Source organism: Macrobrachium nipponense, chromosome 10 (genome assembly GCF_015104395.2).
Source record: "Macrobrachium nipponense isolate FS-2020 chromosome 10, ASM1510439v2, whole genome shotgun sequence".
NCBI lineage: Eukaryota > Metazoa > Arthropoda > Malacostraca > Decapoda > Palaemonidae > Macrobrachium > Macrobrachium nipponense.
Window position 1 is genome coordinate 91,963,048 of NC_087204.1, and position 24,036 is coordinate 91,987,083.

The 24,036-nt window shown below is 40.6% G+C and overlaps 1 protein-coding gene across 2 annotated transcripts in view; it reads left to right on the forward strand.

The window, feature by feature from the left end:
* Nucleotides 1-580: 580 nt before the first annotated feature.
* LOC135223757 (vigilin-like) overlaps nt 581-24,036 on the forward strand; it is a 36,123-nt gene continuing 12,667 nt past the window's right edge. The window contains exons 1-5 of one of the 2 annotated variants that reach the window (XM_064262514.1): nt 600-738; nt 19,391-19,524; nt 21,937-22,116; nt 22,407-22,520; nt 22,768-23,013. In XM_064262514.1, coding sequence (XP_064118584.1) covers nt 21,964-22,116; nt 22,407-22,520; nt 22,768-23,013 — 513 coding nt within the window. In that variant the 5' untranslated portion in view covers nt 600-738; nt 19,391-19,524; nt 21,937-21,963. Of the gene's footprint in view, nt 739-19,390; nt 19,525-21,936; nt 22,117-22,406; nt 22,521-22,767; nt 23,014-24,036 lie in introns of both variants that reach the window. The other variant, XM_064262513.1, reaches the window with a different exon arrangement.

Below are 24,036 nucleotides of genomic sequence, written 5' to 3' on the forward strand. Positions count from 1 at the left end.
TCATCATCCTAAGCTGAGGCAATACCTTGCAATCAGAAAATGGAGTCTCTTACTGGGCTCTAATCTCACCTGGAAAAGTTTCTTCATGCATTTCCATTTGGATTCAAAGCTTACAAGGCATATTCATAAAAGTATGAGGGAATCGGAAAGTTAAAACTCGGCAACTAAAAAAAATAGGACGTTTTTACCTGAATGTAAACAATCAGTAGATTCTCTCTCTCTCTCTCTCTCTCTCTGTCTAAATGAAGAACCAAAGGAGGTCAATTTTGAGTAAAATCGTTTGATCCCGAGTGAAAGAAAAGATAGTGTATTATAAAGTAGTTTTCTTACGAAATATATACCCAATTGATTCTGTGTTTCCTTTATATAAAAATTTCCATTTACAGTAAAACGTAAGTTGCTTAGCTAGCGACATCTATTAGTACGATTTGATTTCTGAAAGGTTTGGTAGGCGTGGCTTAGTCGTACGCCGAACAGAACGGAGCCAGATCTCGCATTGCGTTCAGTAGTCGTCTGCGCTCGGTGATACTCAATCTTGGCATTTCACTTCGCGTGTGGAAGGTAAGGCGACAAGACGTCAGTACCTGTCAAACCATGGTATTTTCACTACCCCTCCTGATGCATACCAGATGGACTGGAGCTTCATTTCCTGTTCTTTCTCTTGCAGACCCACCTCTCAAAGTGGAGCTACTCAACCAAAGTGGTTTTCCTTAGGACGGACCCTCTGGCTACAGTACAGTAAGTGTCAATATTGTGTGTTATTTGTGCGGTGTCTGTGTTTTGGTGCCACGTCGTTAGGGCTGGCGTGGCCGCACCCTCCTCCTCCTCCCTTCTCCACCCCTTTCCTTTCGTCTGCCCCTTCGCTCCCTTTTACCTCTTTCTCCTGCCTGACCACCCTCTTTCTCCTTACAGACTCATTTGTCGTTCTGCTGACCTCCATCATCTGTCAAAATCTCTCGGGAAAGACTGATAATCTTCATCGTAATTTTAGTCGCCGGTCAAGATGGCATTGAGTGCGCCGTAGTGTGAAGCCCATTTCCGTGTTTCTGTCAATAAAGTGGAATCTTCCGTTCCACCTGATGTTGCGATTCTATTTTGATGGTCGTCGGCTTTCTTTTGGGTTTAGCGAGTTAAAGGGCTCGGTCAGTTTTCCTCTGAATTACTATATTGAGAACTGAGACAGGCCCCTATTAATAGCTTTGTCAGGATACTAGCCCACTAGAAATGTCAGGCTTTCTCTCGTTTCCCCACATTAGGTAGCTGAGAATAAGTTCCTAGGGAACCAATTAGTTCCTCATAGCATAGGTTTCGTATTTAGGTAAAAATGAAGTAGTTTTTTTTTGGCTGGGCCAAGAACTTACCCTAAATGAAAGTGGGTTACCGTGTGTGGATGGACTGCCAGACATGCATGCCTAACCCTTGGCCTTGTCTCCATATTTATACAGTAGTTACTGTCAGAATTGACATTTTACCCAAATGGAAACCTCTAACTTGTCTGTATACCTGTAGGTTAACTTAACTCGTCCTTATACCTAGCCTGTAGTACCTTGTTTACTTTGACTTCCTCAGGCTTTTGACTTCATATAGGGCAGAAGGTATGAAGGACGAATCATAACAGCTATCATAAAGGTTCCTTTAACTCCCTTTACACGTGGATATTAGCATCATGGAATGCCATGTGGGCAAATCTGACAAGTATGATTATGTAAAAGACCCTTGGCCTAGGTGGGATCAAATGCAAATGGTTTTTCTGCCTTATTTTTACATGCTTTTAACAAATCTTGTGTGGAATTGGAGTTTGTACTGGAAACTAACATAATTGATGCCATTTTATCCATGCCCATAATTGGATATTTTCCAAGTTGCCAAGTCTGGGAGCTGATTGATCCATTAGGCAGGTTCCTCTTATATGGGTTGTATGCAGAAACTGAATTTTTTGTCATGATGAAACTAGCACATTAGGGTAGGACAAGAGTCTATTGGAAAAATCAGCTTGTGAGGAGGAAAGCAAAATCAAATATCCGCTCTCCAAGGTGATAAATGCATCACAGGGTTCAGGTGTGGTCATCCCTCTATGCTTTAGATGCCAGGTGCCTCAGATTCCTTGCATATACAATTTTTTATTAACCAGTTTCCAGCTGGTGCCAGAAGATTATCCCATTATTCAGACCTCAGGTTTGTTAGCTATGAAAAATACAAACATAATAAAAATTTCTTAATTTTTTTAACGTATCTTGTGGTTCCTAGTCACTGAATGGATCATTTGTGGACAGGCCTAGTTGATAGGCTAGTTGGGTATCCCTAGTCAGCTAAGCATCTCACCAAAACCATCCATTTCATAATGGGTCTTAAATGTGAAATGGATCTGACAGAAACGTGATGCCCTGCCTTCCAATATCACCCCTTTATTCAATTATTTACTTTTTTTCTAAGATATTAAAGGATAACTCTATTCCTGGAATATACAGCATAATAATATATTTTTGTCAATCACGCCTGTTTACTGAACTCGCATTGCTGTATGTTGGGATAGTGGACCTCCCTAATCTTCATACATCAATGCTTGTATCAGTTTGTGACAAACATGTGGGTCTACAGTTTGGCTACTGAATGTAAACTGTGACATTAAATTTTAAACTGGTGGCTACTTAGCGTAAACTGTGATATTAAATTTTGAACAGGTGGCTACTTAGTGTAAACTGAAACTAAATTTTGAACAGGTGGCTACTTAGTGTAAACCGTGACACTAAATTTTGAACAGGTGACAAAGTGTTCAGTAAAACTTGCAAGGAAAAATCATACGTTTTGAGTAACATAGGTAACAAAAGTCTTGGTGGCACTACTCCAATAACTTAGTCCATTAGGAACTTCATTTATTTATGCCTGTTTCACACATCTTCTGGTATATGTTGCTCTTTTTGAGTGGTAACCAGTGTTTATAGCTTGCTAGGTTGCACTTTTTTTTTGTGGGGAGGGGGTTGGGGGCAGGCCTGGAATTGTTGGTGGTTATTTAGCCCATCGATGATGGCCATTTTTTTTATCCCCGAGTAGCTTGTTGATGATCCAAAGTACAGTGACCATATATGATATGAAGTTAGAAGTTATTCTTATTTGAAGCAGACATGTCTGGTAACATACCACTTATGTAGGATAGGCAAATTTGGGCCTAAGTGTAACTATGTTGAACAAGGTAATAGGTTTATATCATAACTATTTGTATTGTTTTATTTAAAATCTTGTGCATGAGCATGTGCCTTATCTCTCTTATTTTCATTGTTGACATATCCCATGTTGTACATAAAAGGTTCATTGCTATATCTAAAAACTTTTTTTTTTTTCATTTTGTTCACTTGATTCTTCTTAGAGTTATAAAGTATATTTTGAATTGACAACTTGTGTTGGAGCTGCAGTTTCCCATAATGCAGTGATGTAGGGAAATTAATCGGTTTAACAGATCCAAATGTAGCGGAATCAAAGCTAACAACAAAGCAAGCAAAGCTCCCCACAGTTACGTTAAACGTACTGAAATCAAAAAGGCCCTCGACCACGCTTTCCCCCTCTACGATACTTTATTCGACAGGACAATTGGTTCACCGATAGATACATACAGAAATTTCACGCTCGTACTCCCCATCAATGACTGTCTGCAAGGCAAAAGTTTGCGCTTCCCGCTGGTTATGGCCGCCAAGATGCAACAACTGCTGGAAATCACATCACAACACAAAGCAACCCAACAAGTATTACAACTACACAACAAATTACTGCACAGACAAATACCAAAAACACTAAGTCCATACACAACTACTTACAAACACCAAGAAACCGCAACAATTGCCAACATCAACCTCAACAACTCAACTACAACAACCCCCACACAACACCACAGGACTTAACAAGCTCAACAACCTTCCAATGCACAAGCATAACAAACTTAAGCAATACGGCACAACAAACTGCTAGCATACAATGTCACCAGCAAATTGAACAACTTCAGAAAAAACACACCACAACTAACCATTCAATGTCAAGACCACTATCTGGGAAAACAGACTGTCATCACAGACTGCTGATTCTGCTCATCGACTGACTTCCGCAACCGCCAGCAAACAACCCTAAATGATCTTCCAACAAGCAAACCATTGCTAACTATCCACCCACCACTTACGCTTCTCTCTCTCTCTCTCTCGTCTCTCTAGCTCTCTCTAATCTCTCTCTTCTCTCTCTCACTGCTCTCTCTCTCTCTCTCTCTCTCTCTCTCTCTCTCTCCAGAAAAACACATGCACTTACTACCATACAGTAACACCAAACATGAACATGACACATCAAACACATGAAAACATTTAAACTTATTCCTGACAATTACAAACAACCCAACAACGCTCTTACTCTCTCGCTCTCTCATGCAACCCTCGAAGAAGTTGTCAAATGCAACTACCATATTATTTCTCCATATTACCTCCCCCATTACATTTGACAACTCCTTACACTCAACACCCACACTAAATTGCCTTTCGCAACACCCAAGGATGCTTGGATGGAGGCCCCCTGGATCTTGTTTAAGGACCCTCATACATTTTTTCATCGCCATTCACTTCTTCCAAGCCACTTTCATTCAGATTCCCATTATCTCCCTCACTGCTATCCTCCCAAGTCTCATTCACTTCCTCTTTTACGCCTTCTAGCTCTCGTCCCGATATCTCCCTATTTCTGCTGCCAAACCACGCGGTTCATCCATACTTCCGTCAAACCCTTGCAAAGCTTCATCCATACTACTACCAACTATACGTACTTCCTTACTACTCAGTTCCCTTCCCACTGAAATTTCACTTGTCCTTATCAACTCAAACCCCCACACACAAGTATCATTCATTCCTTCAACCATTTGTACTCTTAACCCTTATCATGCAGTTCACACTCATTCCTTCCATTCCCTTTCTCTGCATACACTCTTCCGCTTTCTTCCATACTTCACACAGACTCGCTACATGACCTTCCATTCCACATTCAGCACACTTTGCACACTTGTTCTTTACACATCCTAGCATAATGCCCATTCTTCCCGCAATTACCGCAAATTACATTCACATGGGTACCCCAACATCCACCTGCTATGTGCCCTACCTGTCCTCACCTGCTATGTGCCCTACCTGTCCTCACCTGCTATGTGCCTTACCTGTCCACACCTTCTATGTGCCCTACCTGTCCACACCTGTAACATATAATATCCTCATCTTTCTTACACTCGCTCACCAAGTGGTCCGTTTACCCACACCTGAAGTACACTCCTAACGCCCACCGACACCAACACTCATTCTTCTTGTGCCCTGGCTTCCCACATCTATAACACTTCTGCTCTCGCTCACAGCCAACTGACCCTAATCTTCTGACACTTGCACTTCTGTCTCTTAGGTTTCACCACACTTAATGATTTGCTCTAAGTCCCTTATCAACCGCTTGCTCTGCCATTTGCCCCGGCCCTTCTAAAACTGCCTCCCTATAGCTCTTAAACTCAGGCGTACCCGCATTTACTTTGGTCCTGACGATGACACTTATACTCTTTTTCATACACCTATCTAGCTCGTAATCCCCAACTATCTCTAAAATACCATTCCACGTTAACCTGTCATTCATCCGTCGCATTTTCTCCTTATGTTTCAGATTTATAAACTCTCACACACTCTGAGGCACTCGCTAACAACTTCCTCACTAACTCTCACATTCATTCTTGCCTCTTCAAAATCATGCTTCCTCACTAACTCTCAAACATTCATTCTTGCCTCTTCAAAATCATGCTTTCTCCTATGTCTAATGCTACTCTTTATCCTCTTTGCCTGTTCCAAAATCCTGGCTTTCACACACTCATATGGCACATTCCGTACACTCATCACTACGCCATACATACTCGACAAAATCTTGTCAAAAAGCTACCTAACTCTCCTGCCCAACCTCTTGTTATCCCCTTATGTACCCCAATACTTCTCATACTCTCTACAAAAGTCCCCTACGTCCCTTCTACCATATTCCTCATACTTCTCACATCGGGGTACCTCTGTCATATATACACCACCTTTCGCACTTCTTGCTCACTCTCACTTTCGCTACTTGTATTCTGACCTTTCTTACCCTCGTCCGAATACAACGAATCTACTTCCATACTCACATCCAGTCATACCTATCTTACCCTTCTTCCTACCAACCAATTCCCACTTACCACTATCTAAATCACACTCATCCTGCATCTTACTCGCAACTCTGTTCTCATCTTCATTCAATCTCTCATCTTATCTTGCTCACCATCCTTACAAATCTTCTTCCCATTAGCCCTTTCTTTACTCTCCAACTCCCTTCTTACCCTTCTGCTTTGATCAATCCCTATTCTGCACCTTCTCTTTCTTCTCCTCATTTACCACAACCATATCACTTTCCTCACTCACACTTATCCACTTGTTCTTTCACTTTCTTAATCGCTCCTGGCCCGTCAAAAGACCCAGGAAACCTACCTCCGACAGTTCCCTCTCCTAAAAACCCTTTCATCATTTCCTTCATCATCTCTTGCACATTACTTATCATCAATCCCAATATATCCTCCATCTTCTCAACCATCCACTGCTCGGCCTCTTTCACTTCTTTCATTCCCTCTTCCGCACTTCTCATCATTCCTCTAAACTCTTCTAACTCCTCTTATACTTCTTACACTCAAGCCTCAGCCTCTCATTCTCCACTTCCATTGCTTTCCAAATTCCCCTCGCCAACCTCAGCTTCTCCTTCAACCTCTCTACCTCACTCAATCCTTCCATCCTGACTTTTCCTACCACTCACTCACACGGTACACCAACCGTCCCGTCTCTGCCACTAGCAGTCCCTGTTCGGGCGCTAAGAATACTGTGGCGGAATCAAAGCTAACAACAAAGTAAGCAAAGCTCCCCACAGTTACCTTAATTGTACTGACTCTTAGGACCCTCAGCCACACTTTCCCCTCATTGGTCACCAATAGATACATAAAGAAATTTCACACTCGTACTCGCCATCAATGACTGTCTTCAAGGCGAGAATCTGGGCTGCCTGCTGGGTATGGGCGCCGAGATGCAACAACTGCTGGAAATCACAACACAAAACAACCCAACAAGTACGTACTACAACCACACAACAAATCACTGTGCAGACAAATACCAACAACACCAAAACTAATACAAGTTCATACACAACTACTTACAAACAACACCAAGAAACCACCAGAACTTGCCAACAACAGCACTCAACTACAACTACTCACACACAACACCACAGGACTTCACAAGCTCAACAACCTTCCAATGCACAAGCACAACAAACTTCAGCAATACAGGCACAACAAACTACTAACATACAATATCACCAGCAAATCAAACTACTTCAGAAAAAAACACAACACAACTGACCATCAAATGCCAAGACCACTATTTGGGAAAACCGATTATCAATCACAGACTCTGCTCATTGACTGACTTCGGCAACCGCCAGCAGACAACACAAAACAATCGCCCAACAAGCAAACCATCGCTAACTATCCACCCACCACTTATTTCTCTCTCTCTCTCTCTCTCTCTCTCTCTCTTCTCTCTCTCTCTCTCTCTCGCACACACACACACACACACTCTTCAGAAAAACACCCTACACAGTACCATACAGCAACACCAAACATGAACACGACACATCTCACACATGAAAACATTTAAACTTAATTATTCCCGACAATTACAAACAACCCAACGATTCTCTCTCTCTCTCTCTCTCTCTCTCTCTCTCTCTCTCTCTCTCTCTCTCTCTCTCTCTCTCTCTCTCTCTCTCTCTCTCTCTCTCTCTCTCTCTCTCTCTCTCTCTCAAATGCAACTACCATATTACTCCTCCATACAAAGACCATTAGATTATGTCTTCAGTTTAAAACTCTAGTTCAGGTTAGATTGGGGTCCAGTATACTGAAACCCTATAGAAATGTGTGGCATGGCAATGTAGGTTAGGTTGCATCTGTGTACAGTAATTCACTTAAGAGGTTAAGGTAGAGTAGAGGTTAAGGTAGAGTCATAGATCAGATTGAAGGGATTCAGAGGACATATGAATGTCCCTTCTCCTCCTACTAGGTAGGACCCAGTAGGTGAAGTTCATTTAAGATGTTCATATCTATAGGTTACACCATTCTTGGTTTGGATGGGGGCTGGGGTCAGTCCCTCTGGCCAGATAGGATGCATGCCCAAGTTAGGATGTATTGTCCTGTCATCCTGTACATTACTTTTTGGGGTTAGTGATTGTGGTACATAAGTTTATTTCTGACCACTTTTCTTATGATTATTGATCTTTTAACCATTCCTGTTTTTGCAATTCTCTTAATTTTGGCTTTTTCCCAAATCTATGGTTTGTTCATGCCACTTACCTGACAGATATATATATAGCTGCATTTTCTGAAGTCCGACAGAATTTCAAAACTCGCGGCACACGCAGTGGGCGGCCAGGTGGTAGTACCCATTCCCGCCGCTGGGAGGCGGATATCAGGAACCATTCCCATTTTCTATTCATATTTTTTCTGTCGCCGGTCGGTAAACAACTGTTTACAGACCTCTGCTCAGGATTTTTTGGATTTGACTCGCTTTTAAGTATCTGATTGGTTTTTTGGTATTGAATTGGATTGTTGAATTGGCATGCGCGATAGTGGACGGTTTTTTGATTTTGGATTGGCTTTTCTATAAACGATATGTCTGGATCAAGTGGTGCTGTGAGTTTCAGTGTGTGTGTGAGGACTGATTGTAAGGTGAGGCTACCGAAAGCATCGGTAGACCCCCACACAGTATGTATGAGTTGTAGGGGGCATAATTGTTTGGTGGATAATCGGTGCAATGAATGTGAGAGATTGACCGATGATGATTGGAGAGTATATGAGTCCTATCGCCTTAAATGGAGCGCGATAGGATCAGGAGGTCTTCCTCCAGGAGTGGTTCTACCAAAGGTAAGGCTAATATCTCTCCTGTATTAACACCTGTAGAGTTTGCAACCCCTAAACCTGTGTTGCCTTCGGGCTCTGATTCTGTGTCGGGAGAAGCTAATGCTCTCTCTCTTATTTTGGAGTCTCTACGCACTCTGGAGACCAAAGTGAAAGCCTTGGAAACTGGCTCGGTGCAAGTGTGTGATCGTGCCCCTAGTGTTGTGGAGGGGCGTCAGATCGGCCCATAATGCCTCTAGGCCTAGACCTCTATCAGACTCCCAAGACTCAGGGAGTAGGTATGTCGAAAGCCGCAAGAGTTGTTACGGGGGCCCCCTCCCCACCGATCTGGCGTCCCTTCGGCAGGCCTTGTGGCAAAGTCCCAGGCTGCCAAGGAGCGCGCACGAGCGAGCGTCCTGAAAGAGTGCTTTTCGTCCTCCCCGCGCAAGGGGTGGAGCGCTCGGAGAGACACTCGTCCTCTGAAAAGGACGTTTCGTGTTGAGGACGCTTCACGTCCTGTATCGCCGCTTTCGTCGGAGGATGCGTATGACGCTTTTCCGCCTCAGAAAAGGGGTTAAGATCTCCTCCGATGAGGACGTTGGGTTGCTTGCACGAAGGCGGTTCTACCTGAGAAGCAGGTTAGCGTCGTTACTGTTGAGAAGGAAGGAGGCGTTCCTCCCCTCGCCCCTCGTCTTCTCGCAGGATCAGTCCTGCTTCCTCTGTTCGTTCTTCTCCAACGAAGAACATTCTTTTGTCCCTTCAGGACCAGCTATCGACGCTTATGGCTCAGAGGACTCGCCCAGCAGCAGTCGAGCCTAAGCGGAGGAAGGACCTTAGACTGCCCGTCAAGAGGACGAAGCAGTCTCCTTCTCCCTCTCCTACTTCGTCTCGTTCGCCGATCGCTTCTCCTTCGGCGATTCGCCGATCTCGTTCGTCCTCTAGAAGGACGTTGCGTCAAGACGCTTTTGAGGAGGACGCTCAGCACGACGTTCGACAGGACGCTCGTCAGGACGCTTGGCAGGACGCTTGGCAGGACGCTTGGCAGGACGCTAGGCAGGACGTTCGTCAGGACGCTCGACAGGACGCTCGCCAGGACGCTTGGCAGGAAGCTCTCCAGGACGTTCAGGGCTCTTTTCAAGACGCTGTTGGGGACTCCGACCAAGAAGTCGTACCCCAAGACGCTAGTTTGCGCGCACAGGCACGTATTCCAGCTAAAATGTCTTCCCTTTCGTTTAAGAAACGTAAGGACGCTTCTCTGGCAAATGAGGCTGCCTCGGGTGGCGCTAAGGACGCTCGTCCTCGTCAGGACGCTCTACCTGCTTCAAGTGGTAAGCGTCATAAAGAAGACAGCCGAAATAAGGCTTCATCTAGTAAGGATAGGGGTCCTTTGATTAAGTCAAGACCCGACATTAGTACGCCCTCTCCGGACAGGCGGTCTCCGCTTCCGTGTAGAGAAGGAGAGCTGAGTAGTTCGGCTGACTCAGTTGAAGAGGAACCTTCTGCGGCTCCTTCAATATCGGACTATAAAGTTCTCGTGCGGCTGTTGCGTTCTTCTTTCGAAGACAAGTTTCATCCTGCAGCTCCCAAGTCTCCTCCTTCGCAGTTTTCATCATCTAAAACTGGTAAAACCCCGGAGTTTGTGGAGATGAAAACTTCGCTCTCCACTAAACGTGCGTTTAAGAAACTCCAAGATTGGATGGTACGAAGGAGAGATCAAGGCAAGACGACTTTCGCCTTGCCTCCAGCTAGACTCAGCGGGAAAGGGGGCATTTGGTATAGAACCAAAGAAGAAGTAGGAGTTCGTATCCCTTCTTCAGCTCAAGGAGATTTCTCCAGCTTGGTGGATTCGCAGAGGAGGTCTCTTTTATCCTCTGCTAAAGTGACCTGGACCTCTACGGAGACGGACCATCATTTGAAGGGTCTGTCTCCGGACTCTTGAAGGGTTCAACTTCCTTGACTGGTGCTTGGGAGTTCTGGATCTGCAAGCGAGAAGCCCAGAATCTCTCAGTCTGGGGGAGCTGTCCAGCGTGTTAGCATGTATGGACAAAGCCGTCAGGGATGGTTCGGAGGAGATCGTGTCTCATTTTGGAACGGCCTTATTGAAGAAGAGGGCTTTGCTGTGCAATTTCACAGCTCGTTCGGTAACTCCAGCTCAGAAAGCGGATTTGCTGTTTTCTCCTCTTTCGAACCATCTCTTCCCCCAGACTTTAGTAAAGGACCTGAATAACAGTTTGCAAGAGAAAGCAACGCAGGACCTTTTGGCCCAGTCTACAAGACGTTCAGCAGTACCTTCAACCTCTTCAGCTGCGGTGCGACCGCCGAAGAAGGTTAAGCCCTTTCGTGGGGCTCCCCCCTCGAGAGCAGCTCCTCGAGGGAGAGGGTTTTCACGAGGAAGAGCTTCCTTTAAGTCAAAGCCTTCCAAGTGAGAAGCATGTCCTTCAGACACCAGTCGGAGCCAGACTGAAGTTTTTTGCGGGAGCGTTGAGAGAGAGGGACACGGACTCTTGGTCCCACAAGATCGTGGAGCAGGGGTACAAGATCCCCTTTATATCTTCCTCCTCTTTCTACGACTCCCAGAGACCTTTCTCCATCCTATCAGGGAGAGAAGAAGCAAGTATTATTCGATCTCCTTCAACAAATGATCGAGAAAAGAGCGGTGGAACAAGTCGCGGACCTGGGGTCCCCAGGTTTTTACAACAGGATTTTCCTAGTACCGAAGCAGTCGTCAGGTTGGCGTCCAGTTCTAGATGTAAGCAGGCTCAATCTTTTCGTGGAAAAGACCAAATTCACGATGGAGACGCCTCATTCTGTTCTGGGAGCCTTGAGACCGGGCGATTGGATGGTGTCCTTAGACTTGCAGGACGCGTACTTTCACATCCCGATCCACCCTCTTTCAAGAAAGTATCTAAGGTTTGTCTTGGACAAAAAAGTGTGGCAGTTCAGAGCTATGTGTTTCGGCCTGACCACGGCTCCAATGGTGTTCACTGTAGTCATGAAGAACGTGGCGAGGTGGCTACACTCTTCGGGGATAAGAGTTTCCCTGTACCTCGACGACTGGCTGATCAGAGCGTCGTCGAGAGAGAAGTGTCTGAAGGACTTGCAGTTCACTTTAGCCCTAGGCAAAGTCCCTGGGACTTTCTAGTCAACCTCGAAAAGTCGCATCTGACCCCAACACAGTCCATCGTGTATCTGGGGATTCAGATGGATTCAGTGGCTTTTCGAGCGTTTCCGTCCCAGGAACGTCAGCGGCTAGGCTTAGAGAAGATCTCAGCCATCCTAGGGAAAGAGACTTGCTCGGCGAGGGAATGGATGAGTCTGCTGGGGACCATTTCCTCGCTAGAAAGGTTTGTTTCCTTGGGAAGACTGCACCTCAGGCCTCTCCAATTTTTCCTTGCGGACGAGTGGAAGGCCAAGGACGATCTCAATGCCATATTGAGAATATCGCTTCCGATAAAGAACCATCTAGGATGGTGGTTGGACCCTCAGAAGCTTCAGGAGGGTGTGTCCCTAAGTCTTCTGAGCCCCGACCTAGTGTTGTTCTCCGACGCTTCCATCACGGGCTGGGGAGCAACACTAGGAGGGAAGGAAGTGTCAGGCTCCTGGAGAGGGGAACAGGTAGCCTGGCATATAAATGTCAAAGAACTGGCAGCAATATTTCTGTCCCTGCAGTTCTTCGAAAGGAGTTTGAAGAACAAGATTGTTCAGGTGAACTCGGACAATACCACAGCACTCGCTTATTTAAATCAGGGAGGAACACACTCCAGAACTTTGTTTTCCCTGGCGAGAGAGATTCTGCTGTGGGCAAAGAGAAGAAATGTGACAATCCTGACGAGGTTCATTGCAGGAGTGCAAAACGTCAGGGCAGATCTTCTCAGTCGTCGGGAACAAATCCTACCGACGGAATGGACCTTGAACGAAGATGTGTGTCGAGACCTTTGGACGTTGTGGGGACGTCCGCTGGTCGACTTTTTCGCGACGTCAAGGACCAAGAGACTTCCTCTTTATTGCTCCCCGGTCCTGGATCCAGAAGCGATCGCGGTAGACGCGTTGCTTTGGAATTGGACGGGTCTAGACCTGTACGCCTTCCCACCATTCAAGATTTTGGGGGAAGTCATGAGGAAGTTTGCGGCCTCAGAAGGGACGAGGTTGACCCTGATCGCTCCGATGTGGCCAGCGAGAGAATGGTTCAGAGGTCATGTCTTTCCTTGTAGACTTTCCAAGGACATTGCCCTGGAGGAAAGATCTACTCAAACAGCCTCACTTCGAAAGGTTTCACCAAAACCTCTCCGCTCTGGGTCTGACTGCGTTCAGACTATCGAAAAGTTGGCCAGAGCAAGAGGTTTTTCGAAAGCAGCTGCGAGAGCAATCGCACATGCAAGACGTGCTTCCGCAAGAGCTGTTTACCAATCGAAGTGGGCTTCCTTCAGGGCATGGTGTAAAAAGGAGGGAGTTTCCTCTTCCTCGACCTCTGGTGAACCTGATAGCTGATTTTCTGCTCTTTCTCAGGAATGTGCAGAAATTAGCGGTCCCTACCATCAAGGGATATAAAAGCATGTTGTCAGCGGTTTTTAGGCACAGAGGCCTTGACCTTTCTGACAACAAGGACATTCATGACCTTTTAAAATCTTTCGAGACTTCGAAGGTTCCTCAAATGAGACCTCCGTCATGGAACCTTGACGTGGTCCTTAAGTTCCTTATGTCAAGTCCTTTCGAACCGCTTCAGGCAGCGTCTCTTCGAAATTTGACAAGGAAGGCTCTTTTCCTAACTTCTCTTGCGACGGCTAAGAGAGTTAGTGAGATTCAAGCGTTTAGTAATTTAATGGGATTCAAAGGAGACAATGCTGTCTGCTCGTTGAACCCAACTTTCTTGGCGAAGAATGAAAATCCTTCGAATCCTTGGCCGAAAACTTTCGAGATCAAGGGTATGTCAAGTCTGGTGGGCCAAGAACCAGAGAGAGTCCTGTGCCCGGTCAGGGCTCTCAAGTTCTATGTACATAGAACAAAAGAGGTAAGAGGTCCCTCAGGTAATCTCTGGTGCTCTGTGAAGAGACAAGAGTTACCTTTATCGAAGAATGCTGTTGCTTTCTTTCTAAGGGACGTCATTAAGGAGGCTCATTCATCTTCCAGAAGACTGATTTGAGCCTCTTACGAGTGAAAGCTCACGAAGTTCGAGCTGTCGCTACCTCTCTGGCCTTCCAAAAGAACATGTCAATCAAGGACATTCTTGATTGCACCTTTTGGAGGAGTAACTCCGTCTTCGCCTCGCATTACCTAAGGGATGTGAGAACGATTTATGACGATTGTAATTCACTGGGGCCATACGTTTCTGCGGACATTTTTTGAATACTTGGCCAGGTGGTGGTCAGTTGCTTCGTTGCCCTCATATGTATGGCCTCGATGGTCTTGTCACGTTGAGGTCTCGTACCCGTTGACAGATCATCCAGAGCGCACCAGCACTACAGGTCTCCTCCTGGCTGGCAACTCTGATTTAAGCAAAAGCAGCCTTAAGTGACAGTAATCACATAGTCTACTTTGCAAACAGGTGAGGAACCAAGATGTATATCATCTACTTAATATAAGTTTCCTAAAAAATCCTATTCTGTCTCTTCCCACCATCCGAAGGTGGGATTCAGCTATATATATATCTGTCAGGTAAGTGGCATGAACAAAATGTTATTGTTATTATACAATTAAGTTTGTTCATACTTACCTGGCAGATATATATAATTAAATTGCCCGCCCTCCTCCCCTCAGGAGACAGTGGCATTAATAAATATGAATAGAAAATGGGAATGGTTCCTGATATCCGCCTCCCAGCGGCGGGAATGGGTACTACCACCTGGCCGCCCACTGCGTGTGCCGCAAGTTTTGAAATTGTCGGACTTCAGAAAATGCAGCTATTTATATATCTGCCAGGTAAGTATGAACAAACTTAATTGTATAATAACAATAACATTTTTCCTCAAAATTGGATATAGTGGGTTGTGGGGAAACTTAGAAAAAAATTTGCTTCAATAATACTAGTGAAAAAAAATGCATAAAACCTAAGATACAGTTCCGTAAAGCGTATGGTTCATGTGTTTGGTAAGAATCAACGTTACTGTCTACGGTAATTACCATTTCAGTTTGAGCTATGTACATTTTAAACTGATAGAGATTGCACCTTGAAATTATATTGTAGTATAAAATATTCCTTTTGCAAGTGTAATGGCAGCTTTATTCCACACAGGTGTAACTACATGTGTGGAATAAGGGTATCATTACATATACAAAAAGAACCACATGGCTATGGAACTTTGTATGTTGTGTGTATTTGATCAAACACAACTTCAGAGACTTAATGTTTGGATTAAACGTGGATCCTGACTGTTCTTGATACAAAGTGGATTTTTCAAGTTTTGTTAACATGGTGTGATATTTTACTTTAGTTTGAAATGCCTTGTTTTTTTCCTTTAGTATGCACTTGTGCAGTAAAATTGGTATGCAACTGAAGTGTGTAGCATGGCTATTTCACCAAACTTTTGTATAAATAAAATATTTCCTGTAGTACAATCTTATTGCTAAATATTAATCCAAGAATTGCAATAATATAACAATGGTGAGGACACATTTCTCTTGTAATTTTTTCCATTGTATCACAAGGTGGAAGCATATATATCACATTTGCCTTTGTATCTAAGATGAATGCAGGGGAAAATGAGTTAGTATTTGCTTGTTTCCTGTAAAGTGCAAGAGTACTAAAAACATTTCACTCTGAACCAATAGTTAATTACAAATACAGTATGTGTATTGTGAAGGTTGAAAGGTGTGAGTGCATATTCTTCCACAAGGAGAGACCCAATTTGCAACTATACTGTAATGCTTTTAGATATTAACCATAAAATACTTACAACAAGGAATCTGTAAAACAAAATATCTGAAATTAAAACAACTTTAAATACTGTGTAATGTTCAAAATCCCAAAAAAAAAAAAAAAAGAAAGAAAGAAGAAACAAAAAAAAACTTAGGGAACCTCTTCATATAGCACAGAAAGAAGCTGTATGAGAGAATGTTTAGTTGCAAGTAATAACATGGAGCTTAAATTGCATGTTGACTTCTGTAATGTTGGGATTGATGACTTACCAGTAGTGTTTATATCAAATGTAAAGCAGTTTGTGGGTTATCCATGTCTATTTGGTGCACTTAATGCTATAATTGCCTTTGGGCCCATAGCTATTAGTATTTTGTGGAACTGGGCCTCTCCCTTTCTCATCATATGCTCAGACTCATTAATGTAAGATTACATTACATCATAAATACAGTAGCAGGTGCTTGCTTAAAGTGAATCTAATGATATGGACAGGCTAAAAGTATTGGAGGCACTGTATATATATATATATATATGTGTGTGTGTGTGTACTTTACACATACGCATACATGCATACACTACAATACTACTGTGTAAAAGACACGGGATTTGTATAACTGCTTCATAGAAATTACTCCTATACCGTATGCTTTTAGGCCAAGCTGGGGTGGGTGTTTACTAGTATTCGTCTCAGACATTTTATTAGCTTTACTTTACCATGAGAAGTTTTTTATATATATTTCCATTTGACATAAATATATATATAATAGAACAATCCCTGTAAGTTGGCTTAGATTTTTATGTAAAATGAAAAAGGCAAATAATAAGTAGTGTATTTACAGGAGATAACCTCAATTGAGTTAAAATGTGGAATGAAGATTTTGCTTACACTGTATAGAGTGGATCCCCTGAATTTGTGGGGGATGTGTTCCAGACCCTCTTGTGAATAGCCAGAATGCAAATACTTAGAACCCCAATAAAAATGCTAAGAACTGTCTCGTATTTTGTTCGTTCAAACTCAAGAAAAGCCCCCTACAAATGCTTGTACATTCCTGGTTTTTTAAAGTTTTATCACAAAAAGTGCTTTTAATCATGAAATTGGTATGAAAATACAGTAATTTGTAGATTTTTATCATAGAAAAATAACTGCAAATAGCCAGCCAGATTTACCACAAATAAAGGGTAGACCTAGGCCATAGAGAAATCTGTGAATAAGGGCGGGTCCACAGTACCATAGAGATGGATCGTGAACATTTGCCTTTTGTTTAATACACAAATTAATTTTATCCTTTTTGGCTAACATCTGCCATGTAATGCTGTACTCTTGTGAGATTCATTTTTATGGTTTTTGCTAGTGTGTTGGGGGGGTTGTGCAGTAGAAAACTGGATAAAGAAATAAAAAGTATTGCCATTTTTTAGTACAGTAATGTCTTGATAAATATCATACTTTATTAACCTTTTGAATTATGTCACATACAGTGAATTTGTGGAGTTTACAGACAGAGCTTGTTACATATAAACTTCAGTTGTCAGAACTAGAAAGTTAATTAAAACAGCTTTGAACCAGTTTGACAGCTTAAGCTTGTTTTGATGACACTCAACCGGATGGTTTGGAAGATTTATGGCAATGAAAGGGCTATTGTTTCACGACATAAGTGTATTATTTCAAGGCACTACCCACAGTTGTTGTGCCATATATCCTTTTATCATTTGGTTATCACAATAGTCATACGTATTTGTGATAAGAATGAGTTTGATTTACCTTGATCCCTTGTACATAGGGACACTTATTCTGTTGAGAATATATGGGAGATAGCTGTATTGAAAGGTTTATGCAGTAATTTGAGGATCATTGTAATCACATAACTATAGAGTTCATGTAAAGTATTATAAAGGTTTATCACACTAGGCAGACCAATATTAGTATACTGTACTCGGATTAGGGATGTAAGTATTAAGCAACTTGAAATAGTAAGTATTAAGCAACTTGAAATATTAAATAAATTGTCGGTATATCACATGGAATAAATAAGCTGTAACCCTTACTGTCATTGCATAGTACTAGAGGGTACTTAGAGTAGTTGGGAGCCTACCACACCTTCGTGTTCATTTTTCCTCAGAAATAAGAATGCTCATCATGACTTGGGGGAGTAAGATTGAGCTAGGAATATATAAATATATACGTATATATAATTAATATATATATATATATTATATATATATTATATATTTTCATTTTATATTTTATTTTATATACCTAACATATATATAATATATATTTTATATATACATAATATATATTATATATTTTACATATATAGGCAGCCGCAGTTATCGGCGGGGGTTCCATTCTTGGCGGGGTGCTGGTAAGCGAAACTGCCATTAACCGAAATGCAGCAACTTATGGCACTGATTTCCAGTTTATGGTGCCCATAACCGGTCCATAACTGGAACTCGGTGCATTATGGCACCATAATGCACCGATAACCTGATAGCCATTAACTGTGGCTGCCAATAATAAGGGACTCCCTGTATATATATGTATATATATTAAATAGTAATGGTGAGGATCAATCTAAAAGATTGAATTGCCCTGACATATATGTATTGGAGTGGTGCACACCGCACACCTATTGGCTACCTTACCTTACTTGAAGGTGTATGTATTGGTCCTATTTAAAGGGGACAGAAAGCAATATTTCTTTCCTTGATATAGCACAAGTATATTTACTTTCTGTTTGCTAAAAGTATGTTGGCCAAAATTACAAAACCAACAAGAGGTTCAAGTAAGATATTGTTTGTGGTCTATTGAGATAATCAGAGGCTTATCATTTGATTAGATTCATGCTTATACGGGTACCTTGAAAACCATAGTTGGATTTTGTCAATAATATGCTGACTGTATAATTAATTTGATTAGAAATTGCTTATTATAGATCAGGCAAATGATTTGTGACAGCTAACAGAATGAAAGGATATGGGAAGATTTCATTATGTCAAATGATAGATGACTTATGCTGTAGGTCTCTTGTGTTCTAGCTGGTTTTATTTCATGGTTCTTGTGTTTTTAAGTTGTCTAAGTTATGTCCCTGAAGTTCTGTTAATAACTGATTTTATCAAGTTGATGGTAATGTAGTTTTTTATTAAAACCAAAACCCTTATTTGCCACCCTGATACCACAGGTCTTGTACTTTGATAAATTATCTGACATTGTGTAATTGGTTGCCTTGAGAGTTATCAGTTTTGAAATTTGTTTTTCCATGGATATGTTTTTTTTTTTTTTTTTTTTTTGTCAGCACTTTAAAGTCTAGTGATAATGAATTGGGTTTGATAAGGTTAGACTCAGCTTGTTAATATAGTAGCAGCATTTTAGGTAGCTCTCTTAGTTGTGTGACCTTGTATTAAGATAATACCTTTTATCTTGGGTATATATTTGGTTTCTTGTGACTTCTTTTTGGGTTGCTAGAGATGAGGTTTTTTAATGATATACTGTATTTCTTTTACTGTTTGAATATTATGATCACATTGCTTATGCTTATCTTATACATGCTGCTTATACTGTACTTTTTATAATTTTTATTCACCTTTGCAAGTGATCCTGATCAGAGACGTAAATGGGGTTACTGGCGCCCTTTGTCATGGAATAGATCTTAAGGAGTCTGGATCTGTACCACAGTAATTTAGTTTACAACATGAAGAACAAGCTATTATTATTTACTGCCAGAAGGTATATTGAGTTTACTAGTACAAATTAATATTATTTATTACAGAGTTGAGTGTTACCAACATTATAGGGGAGATACAAATGTTTTACCAACGCTATTCTGCACAAAAGAAGAAGAAAAAGAAATAAGGATGTATTTGAAAAAAAAATACATAATCCTGAAGTTCTGAACTGAAAAACTATTTTAGATAAAATTTTTAAATGTGCTAGAGCTTCATTGATGCAAACTCATTTGTTAAAGTCATGGAGTTGAGTGAAACCAACATTATTGAGCAAGATACAAATATTTTACCAACACGATTCTGCAAAAACAAAATAAATAAATAAAAATAATATAAGGCTCTATTAATTGTAAAAAATAAATGAAAAAGCAATACATAATCCTGAAGTTCTGAACTAAACAAATTGTGTAAATTAGCATTGATAAACAGTTTTAGAGGGAATTATTAAATGCACTCAGGCTTTACAGTGTTGCAAACTTGTTTGTTAGAGTAATGATTTGACTGGGCATTCTCTAATAGCTCTTACCAATCAAAGAACTTTCATTAAAACTGAATTAAAAAAATGAAAACTAATTTTTCAGCTTCTGAAACTTCCTAGATTTAACATTTAAAATGCAACATTGATTGTAAAGAGATTAGAAAAAATAAAAGTTTATGGCAATTATATTTGGACTGCAAGACTTTGCAGAAGCAAAATTATCAATAAAATCATCAAAATTGATTAGTTCTACCTCTTCACGCTTAATACTAAGAAATGCTAGGGTGCCAAGTCTGTCCTGTCCTATTGAGGCTACTGAGATGAGCCATATTCCATTTCAGTTTACTGAACGAATGTTCACAGCTTGCAATTGAAGTTGCTACTGTGAGCGTAAGTTGGATTGCTACTCTTAAGTTGAGGAAAACATTTTCATCACCATATTGTGAAATAAATTGTTTTAAGGATTTCTCTCTCTCAGCAAAATATGTGTTTTTACGGGTGAGGTGTTTGACTCAAACATTTGAGCAGTCAAAAGTACTTTTTTTTTTTTTTTTTTTTTTTTTTTTTTTTTTTTTTTTTTTTTTTTTTTTTTTATTCTCCACAGAACCAAGGAGAACAATTCAGTTAACATTAGTAGTATATGGAGTTGAAATTCATTTATTATTCTTATTCCAAAAACCAGTGGTCTTCAAAAACTGCAGGATGAGCATCATGCTGATTATCAGGAGATATACAGCTGCAGCTGTTAAGGTTTTCCTGAAAAAGAAAGAGAGAGAGAGAGGACGAGATTTCGAGGAGGGAGAGCCAGACGAGAGAGATGAGATGAGAGAGGAGAGAGAGAGCGGAGAGAGAGAGAGAGAGAGAGAGAGAGAGAAATAATTCTAAAACATATCCTGAAGTGGATAATGCTTAGAAAAAATTTAATTAGTTTCTTGACAATTTTGTTCTTTGCTTGTATGATGATGTGAACCACAGAGTGTAAAAAAAGACTTGGAAAACAACTGTATGAATATGTAATTCAGGGTAGGATCGAGTAAGTTATAGTTATACAATGTTTGGATTGTTTTATTCGTAAATAAGCATATCTAGAAATGTAATAGCTAAAAAAATTTTTTTAGTTTGGTTCATGGACAGTTTGGTTTATTGTAAATTGTAAAAAAAACATTAGTCTCAATGATCCTGGGTAGGATCAATTTTAAGTTATGCAGTTTTAGACTAAAAATACTAAACATGTCTTGAAACATTGTGGCAAGAGGAAATTTTAGATTGGTTCATGGGCAATTTTGTTCATCGCTTATACGGACAGCGCTGTGAATGAAAAATTGAAAAAAAAAATTTAAAAAATCATAGTCACCCTCTAAAATATCCCATTCTCTTTATGGGACGGAGAAAATGGGATAACTTGCTAAAGATGTCCAGATTCTCTCGGGATTTTTGAAAGTCCAAAAAATATTTTTCTTTTCCTGTTTTCTCAAAAATAGTTTTTCAAAACAATGTTTTTTTTTTCTAAAAAGACTGAACTAAATTCAATGAAACTTGTACAGAATGAAGTATAACTATATATGGTACATACATATATCTTGTCATGAAAATTGCTTTTCTGTTGAACTTCCAATTTTGCATGTTAATTTTGAAGTGACATGATTTTTTCAACTGCAAAACAAGTGAACTTAAAGGTCGAATTTCTAAATTTCCCCCCCGAGAAAATTTTCATTATTAGTTGTAGAATAAGTGGTGAAAATTTGAAGCAAATTCCTTTACTCATAAGGTGGAAACCACATGGTCAGTTTGGTTGTAATGCACTTGGTTGTTTAATTTCAACAGTTAATAACTTAACACTTAAGGTTAACCTGCTTGTTTCCCCATGTCTGTATAACTGCTCTGGAAAGTGATAAAAAGTTTATATTATTCATTTTTAATTGCTTTAACTTTCAGTGTTACTGTAACGACTCGGCGCGTATCATGGACCCGACCCCCACGCAGCAGACAGTGATGGAGTCCCCAGAAGTTCCCTCCGCCCCCCAGGAGGTTGACCCAAGTTCCCCTGCCCCAACATCTGAGCTCCCAGCAACTACCAATGCTGATCAGGCATATGAGCCTTTAAGTTATGATGAGGTGAGGTATTGGTGTAGTATTGGTAGTACCATGCTATTAGAAAGTTTTCTTAAGTTAGGGACTATGGTGGTATTGTAAGCAGATCTTTTAATTTTACACATAAATACCTTTATGAACTGCAGAAAGAAAGTAATAATGTTGTGTGATGGTACATGATGTTAAAATAATTTTAACTATTAAACAAAAGTTATATAATTGCAATGTCAGTGTAAATATGCTGCCAGAGTTTAGTAAAATAAAAATAAGTTTTATTTTATTTTTTATTTTTTTTAACTTGGAATGTTTTCCAGCTGTTCCCAGCCTTGCCCAATGCTGGTCTCAATCAAGCACCTGTAATGGAAGCCAATGAAAGCAACTGGAGTAAGAACAGTGACATGCGCATTGCCTCTTCTGTTATAACTCAGGTAAGATTTTCTTTGTAGTTTCATGAGGTTCTGGGTTTATATTCTCTTTGGATTCTACATTAAGAAGTATAGTGGCCTGAGGCTCGTCTCTTTAATATGAATTTTAAATATAAATAGCAGATAGGCTTACTCACTTACCTTCCCAGTTGGTGTGTATTATACTACTGTAGCTAATACCAGTTACTGGTATGTTGAAATCCCATGATGTAGAAAAGCATTATGATATATACTGTATTTTTTTATTCAGGTATTCCGTGTTCCTTATGAAGAGAGAGTAAAGATTGATGGAAACAACCAGTTTGGTGAATCTGCATCTTCCCGTATTTGTGCCGACATAACCACCCGTACTAATGCCCACATTGAGATCTCATCTGCCAAAGATCAGTCCTTGACATTCTTAGTAACAGGCAAAAATGATGCTGTTATGAAGGCCAAGAGGCTCATCTTGGAGAAGTTCCAGACTCAGGCTCGTCAAATTGTCAAAATTCCAAAGGTGAGAACCCAGCTGGCTTGAGATTTTGAGTTTTATTCTTTATTATATTATATACATATTGCACTAGTTCCCTAAATGTCAAGTATCATCAATGTGACAGTTAAATTCTCAAGTCCACCAGTTTTGAATATTGTACAAATTGTCCCAAAGCAGTTTTGTTCTGCATATTAAAGTTCATTATTGAGAGGTGGGACAACAGTAAATGTGTATGTGGAGGTTATAGACTAGTTTTATGCGCCACACTTTTCAATATATGACACTCGCTGTTTTGTTAAGGCTATAGGCAAAAATTTGGCTGATAACCTTACCATATTACAAATTTATTTTTTTGGTTTTTAAATTATAAATGTAGAAGTTGAGTATATCTTAGTTTAACCAGACCACTGAGCTGATTAACAGCTCTCCTAGGGCTGGCCCAAAGGATTAAGTATTTTTAAGCAACTAGGAACCAATTGGTTATCTAGCAACGGGACCTACAGCTTATTGTGTGATCCGAACCACATTATATGGAGAAATTAATTTCTATCACCAGAAATAAATCCCTCCAATTCCCCGTTGGCCTAGCCAAGAATATAAATGTAGAACTTTTACTGCTATTTTCATAGGCAAGAGTAAATGTAGAACTTTTACTACTATCATCATAGGCAAGAGTGAATAGGATATTAGAATAATCTATTGGCAAATTTATTCTGTTATATCTGTACTATTCATTACTTTTGGAACCAAAGATGGAATCTGTAGTTTACAATTCTAGTTTAGATTTAGTGAATGAATTATTTTGATTATTCATTAATATTTAATGTGGACATTTTTCAAGGCCTTTGAATTTGTTGAAACTAAATATTTTTAAATTGCAAGTGAACAAAGATTTCCAGATGACCATGCATGACAAGTAAATGTACAGTACAAAAATAATGAGTAGTTAGAAGATAGAAAGCTACATGGGATAAGACATCAAAACCCCCAAAAATTTTATACTGTAATGTAAATTGAAGTAGAAGCTAGATCTAGAAGCTAGATCTT